Genomic DNA, 12358 nt, shown 5'->3' with positions numbered 1-12358 from the left:
GTCCATGGCTGGAACTCCTATTCAATATCATACAAGATATCATACAAGATAGCCAGTGTAACCGTGAAAGTCACTCAGTCATGTCCGACTCTTTGCGATCCCATGGAAATTCTCCAGGCAAGAATACTGAAGTGGGTAGCCTTTCCTTCTCCAGGGGATCTTTCAAACCCAGGGACTGAACCCAGGTCTCGCACATTGCAGGCAGATTCTTTACCAGCTGAGCCACAAGGGAAGCCCTGCCAGTGTAATAAGTGAAGAAAACAAATAAAAGGCATACAGATTAGAAAGAAAGAAAACTGTGTTTTTTTGAAGACAACATGACTGTTTATTAATCTACAAAAAGCTTCCTAGAACTAAGAAGTGAGTTTAACAGGCTCGTAAGATACAAGGCCAATATACAAAAGTCAATCATATTTCCATATTCAGCGACATACAATTAACATTTGAAATTTTAAAAATACAATTTATAGTAGCTTCCTCTCTCCATAAAGTACAGATCTTGCATACAAAACTTATGTGTAGGATCTGTATGCTGAAAACTACAAACCACTGTTAAAAGAAATTTAAAAAAAGATGTAAATAAATGGAAAGATATGTTTATGGGTTGGAAAACTCAATATTGTAAAGATGTCAGTTCTCCCCAATTTGAATCATGGAGTCAATCATCTTCACTCAAAAATCACAGCAGGTTTTTCTTTTTTTAAAGAAATTGGCAAGTGGATTCTAAAATGTATGCGGAAAAGAAACTGAAAGGGACTGAAAAAAGAACAATAATTGGAGAAATTACATCACCCAATTTCAAGACTTAGGAAGCTACAGAAATCAAGACTGTGATGTTAGCAAAAGGATAGACACAAGCCGATGGAGCCAGCGGAGTCCAGAAATAAAGCGGCACAAATATTATCAACTGACCTGACAAAGAAACAAAGATAATTCACAGAGAAAGAACAGTCTTTTTAACAAATGGTGCTGGAATAATTAGACATTTATAGGCAAAGACCAAATACTTCAACACAAACCTCATACTTACACACACACAAAAGGCTCATAAGCATAAATTTAAAAAGTGAAACTGTAAAACATCTAGAAAAAATGTTTCCCTTTTATTTATTTATTCAGTTCAGTTCAGTTGATCAGTCATGTCCGACTCTTTGCGACCCCATGGACTGCAGCACACCAGGCTTCTCTGTCCATCACCAACTCCCAGAGCTTGCTCAAACTCATGTCCATTGAGGCGGTGATGCCATCCAACCATCTTATCCTCTGTCAACCCCTTCTCCTCCTGCCTTCAATCTTTCCCAGAATCAGGTCTTTTCCAATGAGTCAGTTCTTCGCATCAGGTGGCCAAAGTATTGGAATTTCAGCTTCAGCATCAGTCCTTCCAATGACTATTCAGGACTGATTTCCTCTAGGATTGACTGGTTGGATCTCCTTGCAGTCCAAGGGACTCTCAAGAGTCTTCTCCAACACCACTATTCAAAAGCATCAATTCTTCAGTGCTCAGCTTTCTTTATAATTCAAGTCTCACATTCATGCATGACTATTGGAAAAACTATAGGTTTGACTAGATGGACCTTTGTTGGCAAAATAATGTCTCTGCTTTTTAATATGCTGTCTAGGTTGGTCATAGCTTTTCTTCCAAGGAGCAAGCATCTTTTCATTTCATGGCTGCAGTCACCATCTGCAGTGATTTTGGAGACCAAAAACAATGAAGTCTCTCACTGTTTCCATTGTTTCCCCATATATTTGCCATGAAGAGAAGGGACCAGATTTATTCATTAAGTTTTTTTTTTTTTTAACTGGGTAACTGCTTTACAATGTTGTGTTGGCTTCTGTCGTACAACAATATCAATCAGCCACAAGTATATATATATATATATATATATATATATATCCTCCTCTTGAAACTTCCCTCCTCACTTCTGGCACCATTTCTTTAAAAAAAAGTTTCCTCCTTTTATTTTATGGAAAAAAAAAGTATAGTTTTTTAAAAATCTAAATACCCTGAAACAACGATTAAGGAATCATGATGTCTGGCTCTAGCCTATGGCAAGAGCAGGAGGCTTTCATTCTCTGTCTAAAAATACAGCTCACATTATTTACTGCTCAAAAAAGGAAGTTGGATTTAATACTTTCAAGGTCAACCTTAAATAACCCATCCGCTGGGTTGGATCAGAAGACTCCTGGAGTGTGGGCCTTGGAGCTTCCCCACCTTGAAGGGCCCCAGCAACAGTCATAACATTAGACCCAGAGGGTGGCCTTTTATGGAAGGAGCCGTCAGCTGCAGCAGCTTCCCTCGCAATCTTTCCAGCTAAGACTGTTTCTACTGGGCAGCACGGTAGATAAATTCTGGGGCCCCAAACATTTACAAACAACAAGAGAGCCTGAGAAGATCTGGAGTTCTTTGGGGGAAGAAAAGAAAATACAAGCAGATTCGGAGATGCTGTGGTTTGATACCAGACCACTGGAATAAAGCGAGTCACACGAATTTTAGGGGGTTTCTCACTACATCTAAACGTTATATGCACACTGTACTGCAGCCTATTAAGTGTGCAGCAGCATTAGGTCTCAAAACCAACATACATGCCTTCATTTAAAAATACTTTATTGCTAAAAAATGCTAACCATCATCAATAACTCAGGGTTGCCACGATTTGTTTAAAAAAAAACCACAATAAAGCGAGGTAAGCCTGCAAGACAAGAAGAAATAAAGTAAAAGTCAAGGTGCTTCTTCTGGTTGAAGGAGGCTGGCCTCCATCTCTCTATCAGCAGGATGTGAACTTGGCCTCTCAATTTATGTCTAAAGTATGGATCTTTCCCTCCACCCAATCTTGCCAGATACGGCCTTCTCTGGTGTTCCAGGGACTATGACTCCATGCTTCCGATGCAGGGTATAGGTTTGATCCCTGGTCCGGGAGGTTTGCTGCATGTCACACGGTGTGGCAAAACAGACAAAACGGAAAACCTTGCCAAACACTTTTGTACTTTGTTTTAAACTTGGGGGTTTGAGAGTTGGCTGAGAACTTCATGCCTGCGGGGTATGGAGGAAGTCTGGTGATTTGAGAAAACCAGTCCATTTTATCTATTCAGAGAAATTCTCTTTTTTATCCATCAGGACTCTAGAGCCAGTCTAACAGGGCCTATCCCAACCATGTGCAGTAAACTGAGCAGCTGACTCACCCCCTCTGGGCCTCAGTCTCCTCATATGTTAAATGGGAATAGTCCTCATACCTGCCTCCTGAGGGTTTTGTGAGGGCTGCATAAGGTAAGGTTGCATGGCATTGAGAACACTGCCTGCCACATTGCCAGAGACTGCTGGCCAATACTGTCATCTCCTGAATTCCATATACCAGCCTCTCACACAAATACCTCGTGGGATTATAGTTGATAACATTTTATATTCCATAGTTTTGACCTGTGCCTTTGACATGGCCCCAATGGAATCGTGTTTCTCTATAAATCCCAAGGAAATCAATGGCCTAGGTCTCACTCTCCTCTTTATTTGTATGTGGGTACAGTTCATAAATACACTCACCAATTTTTTTCCTCCCCATCCAAAACTCGCCCTTATACCTTGAACCCCACCCAAGCCCTTGGTTAGAGAGACTCGCTTTCCTGTCGAGGAGGGGAGTGGTGGGTGGTCTTCCTTGTCACTCCGGCTTCTTGTTGGGTCTCCCTCCGTCCATTGAAGTGTGGGCCCTCAAAGGGCCTCTGAAGCTTGGGGATGTTGAGCACCATGACTCTGCCAGGGGGGCCCCAGTCCTTGAGTGATTGCGTGGCTGGCTCCGTTCCGTGCCAGGCTTGGGATTCAGATGCCACGGGGCAGTGGTTAGGGTCACATGCCCTGTCTGTGCCTGAGGCTGAGCCGGTGCAGCCCCAGTGGGCAGGGAGTCTGCAGTGGAGTCCTGGGCCTGCTCAGGCGGCCTGGAGAGTCCCGCCGGGGCGCCGTTCCCAGCCAGCGCCGGCCCTGCTCGCAGAGAGGCAATGTCTGAGGCCTGGCCCCTCGGGGTCCAGCTCTCCGGGCCCTTCCCAGGCCCTCAGTCAGGCCTGTGCGGGGAGGGCAGCCTCCCTTCTCCTGGCTCCTCCAGACATCGTCCGGCATGGCTGACGCTTTGGGTCCTTGGCCCTGTCAGAGGGCGTAGCACCCCAGTGTCTCTGTCTCAGCCAGGTGCCAAGCCTTGCCATCCTCCTGGTAGGGCATGGAAAGCCCGGGAGGGCGGGGGGCACCCTCTTCGGGGATGGGGTACGGAGGCTCTGGCGGGGCGGGGGGGTCTCCGGGGCCCCGGGCTCCCCCCAGGACCGGCCCGTTGTAGATGTAGATGTTGCCGGTGACCGTCACAGACCCGCCGGTGACATGAATGCCGTTGGTGCCTGTGGGAAGGAAGGCAGAGTGAGGGGGCGAGGGGTCAAGGTTGAGGGGGGCCCAGCGTGCTGCCAGCATGGGACTCTGGCTTCCCCAGGGCCCCATCTGCCATCACCCCTTTCTGCCCTGTCCCTCTCCATGCGCTTTGGTTTCCTGAGCTCTGTGTTCATTCCCTGTTTTCTTGGTTTTCAGTCTCGTCCCTTCTCTGTAGTCAGGACGCTGGCTGTTGCAGTCTCTTCTTTTCTGCCCGGCTCACACGCTCTCCCCCTGCCCTCCCTCCCTCCCCGTCCCCTCTTCTCACCAGGGGCCACCTGGCCTTGTTCTGGGGGCTCAGCATCCAGGTCCCTGGCCTGGCTCAGGGGACTCTGCTGTTGGAGCACCTCTTCCTCCAAACCCGGGTTCGCTGGGACGCCGCCGGAGGCCAGAGCCAAGTCTCCAGGGGCGGGCAGAAGTGGCTTTACCAGGTCAGGAACATGTGTGTTGAACCTTGGGGGCTCCCAGTTTCCATCAGCAGGATTTGATTCCTCTCCCTGCAGGACAGAGGCCGAGAACCAGCCCAGGACGGGGGCCTCAGACTCCATCTTTCTTTAATTCCCACCCCCACCCTGTGCCTAGGCAGCTCCAAGCCCTCCTCATCGAGCTTCCTGCCACAGGGCCTTTGCACTGACGATCCCTCTTCCTGGAGCACTTTCCCTGCTACCTCCTGATGTCTGGCCCTCTGTTTTCTTCAGCCCTCAGCTCAAATATCAGCTGACCACAGAGGCTGTCTCTGTCTACTCTAAGATAGTATACCCTCATTGGTTGCCACTGCCCCCCTCCCCCGCCCCCACCATGCTTTATTTAGCAGTTGGGCTCAGTTGCTTCAGTCACGTCTGACTCTTTGCGACCCCATGGACTTGTAGCCCACCAGGCTCCTCTGTCCACGGAATTCTCCAAGCAAGAATACTGGAGTGGGTTGCCATTTCCTTCTCCATATTTAACAGTTGTCACTACCTAATACATAGTCGACTAACTTTATCCTTGCTCCACATATATGAAACTCTGGGAGGATAGAGACTTTGCTTTGCTCACTGCTATTGATGCTAAAGCTGAAACTCCTGTACTTTGGCCACCTGATGCGAAGAGTTGACTCGTTGGAAAAGATCCTGATGCTGGGAGGGATTGGGGACAGGAGGAGAAGGGGATGACAGAGGATGAGATGGCTGGATGGCATCACCGACTCAATGGACATGAGTTTGAGTGAACTCCGGGAGTTAGTGATGGACAGGACAGGTGTGCTGCAATTCATGGGGTCGCAAAGAGTCGGACACAACTGAGTGACTGAACTGAACTGAATTTCCATAGTGCCTGGCACATAGTGTGCTCAATAAATTATTAGTTGAATGATTAAATGGATGTTGAAGCTGCAGATTCTTTTCCTGCCTGCCCCCCACCCCTGTTCACCTGTCCCCTGCCCCTCCTTGCTGCCTCCCTAGCCTCTGCATTACCTCTGGGTGCCTCTTGAGCAGGGATCCTGGAATAGAAAATGAAACAGCAGGCCTCAGACTCCCAGGCTTTCCCCTCCACACCCCACCCCACAGTATGGCACTGCCCACCCTGGGCTCCCAGAATGATCAGTCTGTCATTACCCTTATCTCCAGCCTCAGAATGAAGGGGCTGGATAGATGTGATGTCTGTGTTGGGGACAAGTGCTGGGTGTCTTGAGGTGTGAAGGGGCAGAAGTATTGGCCCTGAGAGAGCTGAATATTCCCTCCAGCCCCCTACCCAACCTGGATGGGCACAGACCCAGGCAGACATCCCTGCCAGCCTCTGAGTCTTTCCTACCCAGCTTTCTGCAGAGAGAGGGGTGGCTCTTCCAGGTGTAGACGAAGACAGTGGTGAGGAGCAGAAACGAGACCAGAGGCAGCAGGATGGCCAGAACTAGCATCGTTCCTGGAGGACAGCAAACAGGACGAGGCGTGAGGACCCGAGGAGAGCAGCGGGTGGATGGGGCAATTAGGGAGCAGCTCTCCAGTTCTCAGGCCACCCAGATGGGAAACAGGGAGCAGGCTTCCCCTCCTGCTACTGCTACTGCTCAGTCCTGTCTGACTCTTTCCAACCCAGGCTCCTCTGTCCATGGAATTTTCCAGGCAAGAATATTGGAGTGGGTTGCCATTCCCTCCTCCAGGGGATCTTCTGACCCAGGGATGGAGTCTCTTACATCTCCTGCATTGGCAGGCAGATTCTTTACCACTTGTGCCACCTGGGAAGTTCTTTCCCCTTGTAGACCCACTGCAGTTCCTAAAGGAGGAATTGAAGAAACTTCTCTTGGGTTACAGAGAAGGGGCATGGAGCCTGATGTGGGTGGGCTGAGAACCAGGAGAGACTCTGCCTCAGATGGAGATGTTTGGGGTGAGTGTGGTTGGCCACCGGCACAGGGGCAGCCCTGTGAGGGTGAGGACAGGCACTTGGGCTGGAAATGGGAGTGGGAGGCAGTAAGGGAGGGTGGGCTTGGGGTTGTGAGCAGACTCAGGCTGCGGGGTAAAGCCATGTTTCTGCAGATTTGGCTATCTGACGGCAAGATATACAGCAGTAGGAGCTGAACCTGTCCTTCTCTAGCCATGGAAGTGTTTACAGGGGTGACAGAATCGGTGTCCCGGCTGCTGAACTCTGCCTGTGGCTTCCTGGATGAGGGGGGCTGCTGGATCTCCACTGGCTTGCCTGGGGCAGCTCCCAGGAGTGTGAGGGAAGGGGAGGCTGGGCTTCTCAGGTGTCTGTGTATAGCCATGGCAACCGTTGTCTTCCTGTGGGCCTTGTGCTGCCATTGACAGCATGGAGTCCACTATGCCTGTGGCTTGTTCTGTCACCTGCTCCTGAGGAAACTCAGGAGGACTTAGACATTTAGACACTGGGAGTTCACCCTTGGTGGCCCATCTAACTCTGTGGCCTAAGTTAGTCCAGAATGGGAGGTGTGGGGAAGAATTAGGCCTGGGTTCCTGCCCAGTTGTGTGTTTTTCATATACAAAATGAGGAGATTAGTTTATGTACTCTCTGAAAGTCCAGCACTAAATACCAATCTGAGAATTACAGAGCCAAGGACATGAAGACCTATTAGCATCAAAAGATGTGTGCTTCCAGCGGGGGAAGGATGGGGGGAAGGGATAGTTCGGGACTTTGGAATGGACACGTATGCACGGCTATATTTAGAATGGATAACCAACAAGGACCTACTGTATAGCACAGGGAACTCTGCTCAATGTTATGTGGCAGCCTGGATGGGAGGGGAGTCTGGGGAGAATGGATATATGTATATATATATGGCTGAGTCCCTCTGCTGTACACCTGAAACTATCACAACATTGTCAGTTAGCTCTGGTGGTGGTGGTTTAGTTGCTCAGTCGTGTCCGACTCTTTAAGACCCCATGGACTATAGCCTGCCAGGCTCCTCTGTCCATGGGATTTCCTAGGCAAGAATACTGGAATGGATTGCTATTTCATTCTCCAGGGAATCTTCCCAACCCAGGGATTGAACCCAGGTCTCCTGCATTGCAGGCAGATTCTTTACTAATCGAGCCACCAGGAAAGCACTGTTAATCAGCTATGGTGGTGGTTTAGTTGCTAAGTCATGGCCGACTTTTGCGACCCCATGGACTATAGCCTGCCAGGCTCCTCTGTCCATGGGATTCTCCAGGCAAGAACATTGGCATGGGTTGCCATTTCCTCCTCCAGGGGATCTTCCCGGCCCAGAGATTGAACCCAAGTCTCCTGCATTGCAGGCAGATTCTTTGCCAACTGAGCTACAAGGGAAGCCCTCATCAGCTATACACCAATACAAAAGAAAAAAGAAAAAAAAAAAGCTAATCATTTTTGATACACAGTTAAAAATTAAGAATAGAATGTAGAAAAGATTATGATATAGTTGGATGAAAAATTAAGTTACAAACATTCAAATGACTCCATTTTTAGAAAAAATGTAATTTTTTTCTATTGTGTGGAAAAATGCCTGGGAAGATATATTCAAAAATGTTGAGTGGATATGCCAGCTGATGGTTCTGTAGGTGAGGTTTAGTTTTGTTTATCTGAATTTTCTAATCTTCTACAGTCTGCATGTATTATGGCATGGGTTTTGAAGTAAGAAAGACCTAGAACAGGTCTTCATAATACCAGCTACCACATGGGTGATCTTGGGCAAGTCACCTAACCTCTCTGGGCATTGGTTTCCTCATCTGTCAGTAAGGATAATAATAGGACTATTTCATAGGATCATTACAAGGTTTAAATGAGTTAGTGAAAGTCAAGTTCACAGAGTGTCTGACGCACAAACTCTTATTAAATGGAAGCTATGATTATAAATGCTCAGCCATTTTTTAAAATTAAGGAAATAAACTTTCCTTTGATTGATAACAATGACAGTCATTAGAAACATCCTATAATTCTCTATAGGGCTTCCCCAGTAGCTCAGCAGTAAAGAATCCACCTGCAATGCAGGAGACGTGGGTTCGATCCCTTGGTGGGGAAGATCCCCTGGAGGAGGGCATGGCAACCCACTCTGGTACTCCTGAAGAATCCCCTGGACAGAGAAGCCTGAGGGCTATGGTCCACTGGAACATGACTGTAGCGACTAAGCACGAGCATGCATATTCCTCTTCCAGGCAAGGAAAGCAATAATTTCACAGAAAAAAACAAGAAAGCATCAAATGTAGAATCTTCTCTCTAGTGATGGAAGGTGTAACCTACTATACTCAGTAAATGGATTATGTGACGGTGGCATGTCCAAAATGACGACAGTGATATCAGGTACAGTTATATCTGTATCTATATATCTATAGTTATATCTATATCTATGTCTCTGTGTAGACATACTATTGTATGTAACTTTTAAGTTACATGTAGAACATATAACTTTAAAAGTGCATGTATACACATATATGTGTATACACATACATGTGTGTAAGTAACCTGGCCCAGGGATACTCCAGTTTTTCTTTGAGGAACTTCTTGCCTCAACTCTGAGAGGAAAGGGTTCATCAATTCCCTGTTTTTTTTAGATGGATGGAATTAAGGCATCTTCCCAGATGTCCCCTCCCCATGCCCCTGGCCCTTCCTCACCTGGCATGTCAGGGGGCTCTTGTGGATTTCTGCAGCTGGTGTCAGACTGGGGGGTGCCCGGAGCTTCCTCCACAAGGCCCTGGTCCTCACACCTGTGGAGGAAAGAGCCCAGCTCAGGGGGGCTCCTGGCTGGAAGTGGAGCTGGTCTGTGGAGCTGAGCGTGAGGTGGGCTGTCACCAGCTGGGGCTGGGAGGGCCAGAGGAATGCAGACTGGGCACCCTCACCTGGTATGGGGCCGGCAGCGGGCGGTGGGAGAGGAGGTGTTCTGGAAGTGTCCAGCTTTACAGGGGACACAGTTGCTGTTAGCCTCTATGACTTCATCTGGCAGGAGAGAAGCATGGGGCAGCCAGGGTGAGTGGGCACAGGGGGTTCTGTCCAGCTGTGGGCTTCTGTGACACCTGCTGGACGGCCCCCTACCCACCCATCCTCTCCAGTCTGTACTTCACAGTATCTTTCCTTCTCTCCCCATTGCCCAGCTTCCTCTCAGTGCTGGGAGGACCTCGAACCCTGCACCGTCCCAACTCCATTTCTCTGCAGGTTCCATCTGTGAGCCTTTCTCAGGGAGGGAGAAGCATTTTATTACACAGAGAACTAGCCACCCGGGGCGTCACCATGGACACAGCACCCTGCACCCATTCAAGAGCGCCCGCCCAGCCTCCTTCCCACCCTCTGCTGCCAGTGACCTCTGACCTTTGAGCTCGGCCTCGGTGCCAGGCGGGCAGTCGGAGAGTGGCTCGCAGTGCTCACACTCGGAGTTCCAAAAGACGCAGTACATCCCCGGCTGGCAGTGGCACTGGGCCTTGCGGTTGCTAGTGCAAGGCGTGAGCTCCACGAAGCCCAGCACTGCAGGGGCGATGAGGGGCTGCTCAGCACAGGGGCTGTGCTCCAGGACATCCCAGCCCCCCACCCCCACCCCGGAACACCCCACTCACTCTTGTCACAGGGGCGGCACAGCTGGCAGAAGGAGAGATGGTTCCAGTGCTCGTTGTACGACTTCTCGGGGCATGTGGCACAGACGGTGTTCTGGCGGCGGCTACATTTGGTGGAGATGTGCGTGCCTAGGTTGTGAGTGGGGCAAGAGAAGGGTCAGGGGACTGGGGTTCCCACGGTGCCCTCTGCCGCTCGCTGCGTGACCCTGGGCCTGTCCCGGTGCCTACATAGGATGGCCGGCCAGTGTCTCTCGCCCTCTGTTTCTGCCAGCTGATTTCCCTGGGAGCTGGTGTCCGGTGTCTATCCAAGGAAGCAAGGCGGGCTGGAGCCCCCTGTACCCTGCCTCCCCATCCCAGACTTCCTCTGGCCCTGGCCTCTTACCTGGGGGGCAGCGGGAGCAGCAGAGGCGAAGCTTGGACTCATAGTACTCCTTTTCCTGGTCTCCGCAGCTTTGGTTCTCTGTGTGGTATGGGAGCCCCTTCAAGAAGAGATGGAATCAGGGCGGAGAATTATTCAGGGGTCAGCTGGGAGGAGCAGAGGGACATCAGAGAGGATGGCCCAGACCCCTCTCCCCTAGCTAAGCCTGCCCCCACCTACCTGCATAGGCTCCTCCCTCTCCAGCTGGGGTTGGGATGCGGCCAGGAGACCCCAGACGCCCAGGATGAGTAGCCCCCAGGCCAGGCCGCGGTGGGAGGTGGCCCATAGCAGGCGCATGGCGGCCAGTCAGCCTGCCAGCCGAGCAGAGGGATGGAGGCCTGGGAGGGAGGTGGAAGCCTGGACGTCCTGGCCAGTGGTGGCAGAGCCCAGAGGCTGGGACAGGACTTGATGGACGCGCCCGGGGGCCGGAACGGCCGGGCCTGGCCTGGCCTCCGGGGCTCCAGCGCCGGGGCTCAGGAAGTGGGAGTGGAGCGGCCGGCGCGGGGCGGGGACAGGGAGCGCTGGAGCCCAGGCGGCCTCTGTCGCAATCGGGAAGAGGAACAGGCTTGGCTGGCCGACGACGCAGGGCGGGAGGGGCGGCCGGGAAAGCACGTGAGGGCAGCGGGGCCGGAACCGGGGCCTCCTCCCTTCTCCGCAGGCCTGATTGGAGAGGAGGACGCAGGCCAGGCTGGGCCGGCTGGTGGGAAAGGGGTGGTGGAGCCAGCGGATGGTCCTCAGATGGGCACTCGGGAGCCCGGCTGGGGCAGAGGGGACCCGGGAACAGATAGAGTTCCAGACAGAGCTGTGTCCGGCCAGATCTGAAAAAAATGGATGGGCTTGGGAGTGTCAGACTTGGAGGGTGTGGAGACCCACAGGGAGCCACGGACAGCCAGCCAGACCAGCATCTGGGAACCAGAAGTCCCTCTTGGCAGACTTGCTGGACTCCTGGGTTCCCGCCCTGTTGTGTGAATTTTTAACATAAACTGTAAAAGAGTCGCCCCCCCGCCCCTCCCCTGAGTCAACCCAACCCACAGAGCAGTGGGCACAGGTCACCTAGGAGACACTCCAGAGGGTACAGCAGCCCCTGCCCTCCCCCCCAACCTCCGTGTCATCAGAGAATGCGGGGACGTGAAGACCGAGTTCCCATGGTCAGGGGGGCCAGGCTGGGCAACCACTACCCTCAGGCCTAAGACCTTGCCTTAGAGCTTTCGGATCCCTGAGCTGACAGCCTGCCTGTCCAGGCCTCTCACCTTAAGGATGAGGACGCTGAGGCCACGATACCATGTAAAAGAGAGCAGGATTTCAGGAGGGCTTGGTCTGGCCCCTGCCCTGTTTCTTCCTACCATTTCCTTACAATTCATTAAGGCATCCTCCCCCTCCCCGGCCCACACCAGGGAGTCTGGTTTCCACGTTTCTGTGCTCCTGGCTAACTCCCACCTGTCACTGAGGGTCACCTGGGCTTGGGGAGGCACCCCACCCTGGGATGCACAGCCACTCCACCCAGATCCCTCCCTGTGACCCGCTGCTTATCATCCGCCAACCACTGGCCTTTTGTGCTTG

At 51.3% G+C, this 12358-nt stretch overlaps 1 protein-coding gene across 1 annotated transcript; it reads right to left on the bottom strand.

The window, feature by feature from the left end:
* Positions 1 to 3479: 3479 nt before the first annotated feature.
* Positions 3480 to 11344, bottom strand: LTBR (lymphotoxin beta receptor). Its single transcript, XM_070371786.1, has 10 exons — positions 10979 to 11344; positions 10763 to 10859; positions 10384 to 10509; positions 10142 to 10294; positions 9676 to 9772; positions 9452 to 9543; positions 6188 to 6295; positions 5851 to 5876; positions 4665 to 4893; positions 3480 to 4371 (listed from the first exon to the last, which is right to left on the bottom strand). The coding sequence occupies exons 1-10, from the start codon at positions 11093 to 11095 to the stop codon at positions 4130 to 4132; spliced, it is 1287 nt and encodes a 428-aa protein (XP_070227887.1). The 5' UTR covers positions 11096 to 11344; the 3' UTR covers positions 3480 to 4129.
* Between the last annotated feature and the right edge of the window lie 1014 nt (positions 11345 to 12358).

Source organism: Bos mutus, chromosome 5 (genome assembly GCF_027580195.1).
Source record: "Bos mutus isolate GX-2022 chromosome 5, NWIPB_WYAK_1.1, whole genome shotgun sequence".
Classification (NCBI taxonomy): domain Eukaryota; kingdom Metazoa; phylum Chordata; class Mammalia; order Artiodactyla; family Bovidae; genus Bos; species Bos mutus.
Note: the sequence above shows the minus strand (reverse complement) of the source record. Positions and strands in the feature narration are given on the sequence as shown.

Bases quoted from the DNA above. Each gene is read 5' to 3' on its own strand.
- LTBR (XM_070371786.1), bottom strand. From the start codon at position 11,095: ATGCGCCTGCTATGGGCCACCTCCCACCGCGGCCTGGCCTGGGGGCTA. The intron at 6,296-9,451 runs GTGAGGAAGGGC...GCTGTCCTCCAG, and splicing joins AGAGCCCCCTGACATGCCAG to GAACGATGCTAGTTCTGGCC. The intron at 5,877-6,187 runs GTAGGAAAGACT...TTTCTATTCCAG, and splicing joins CTCTCTCTGCAGAAAGCTGG to GATCCCTGCTCAAGAGGCAC.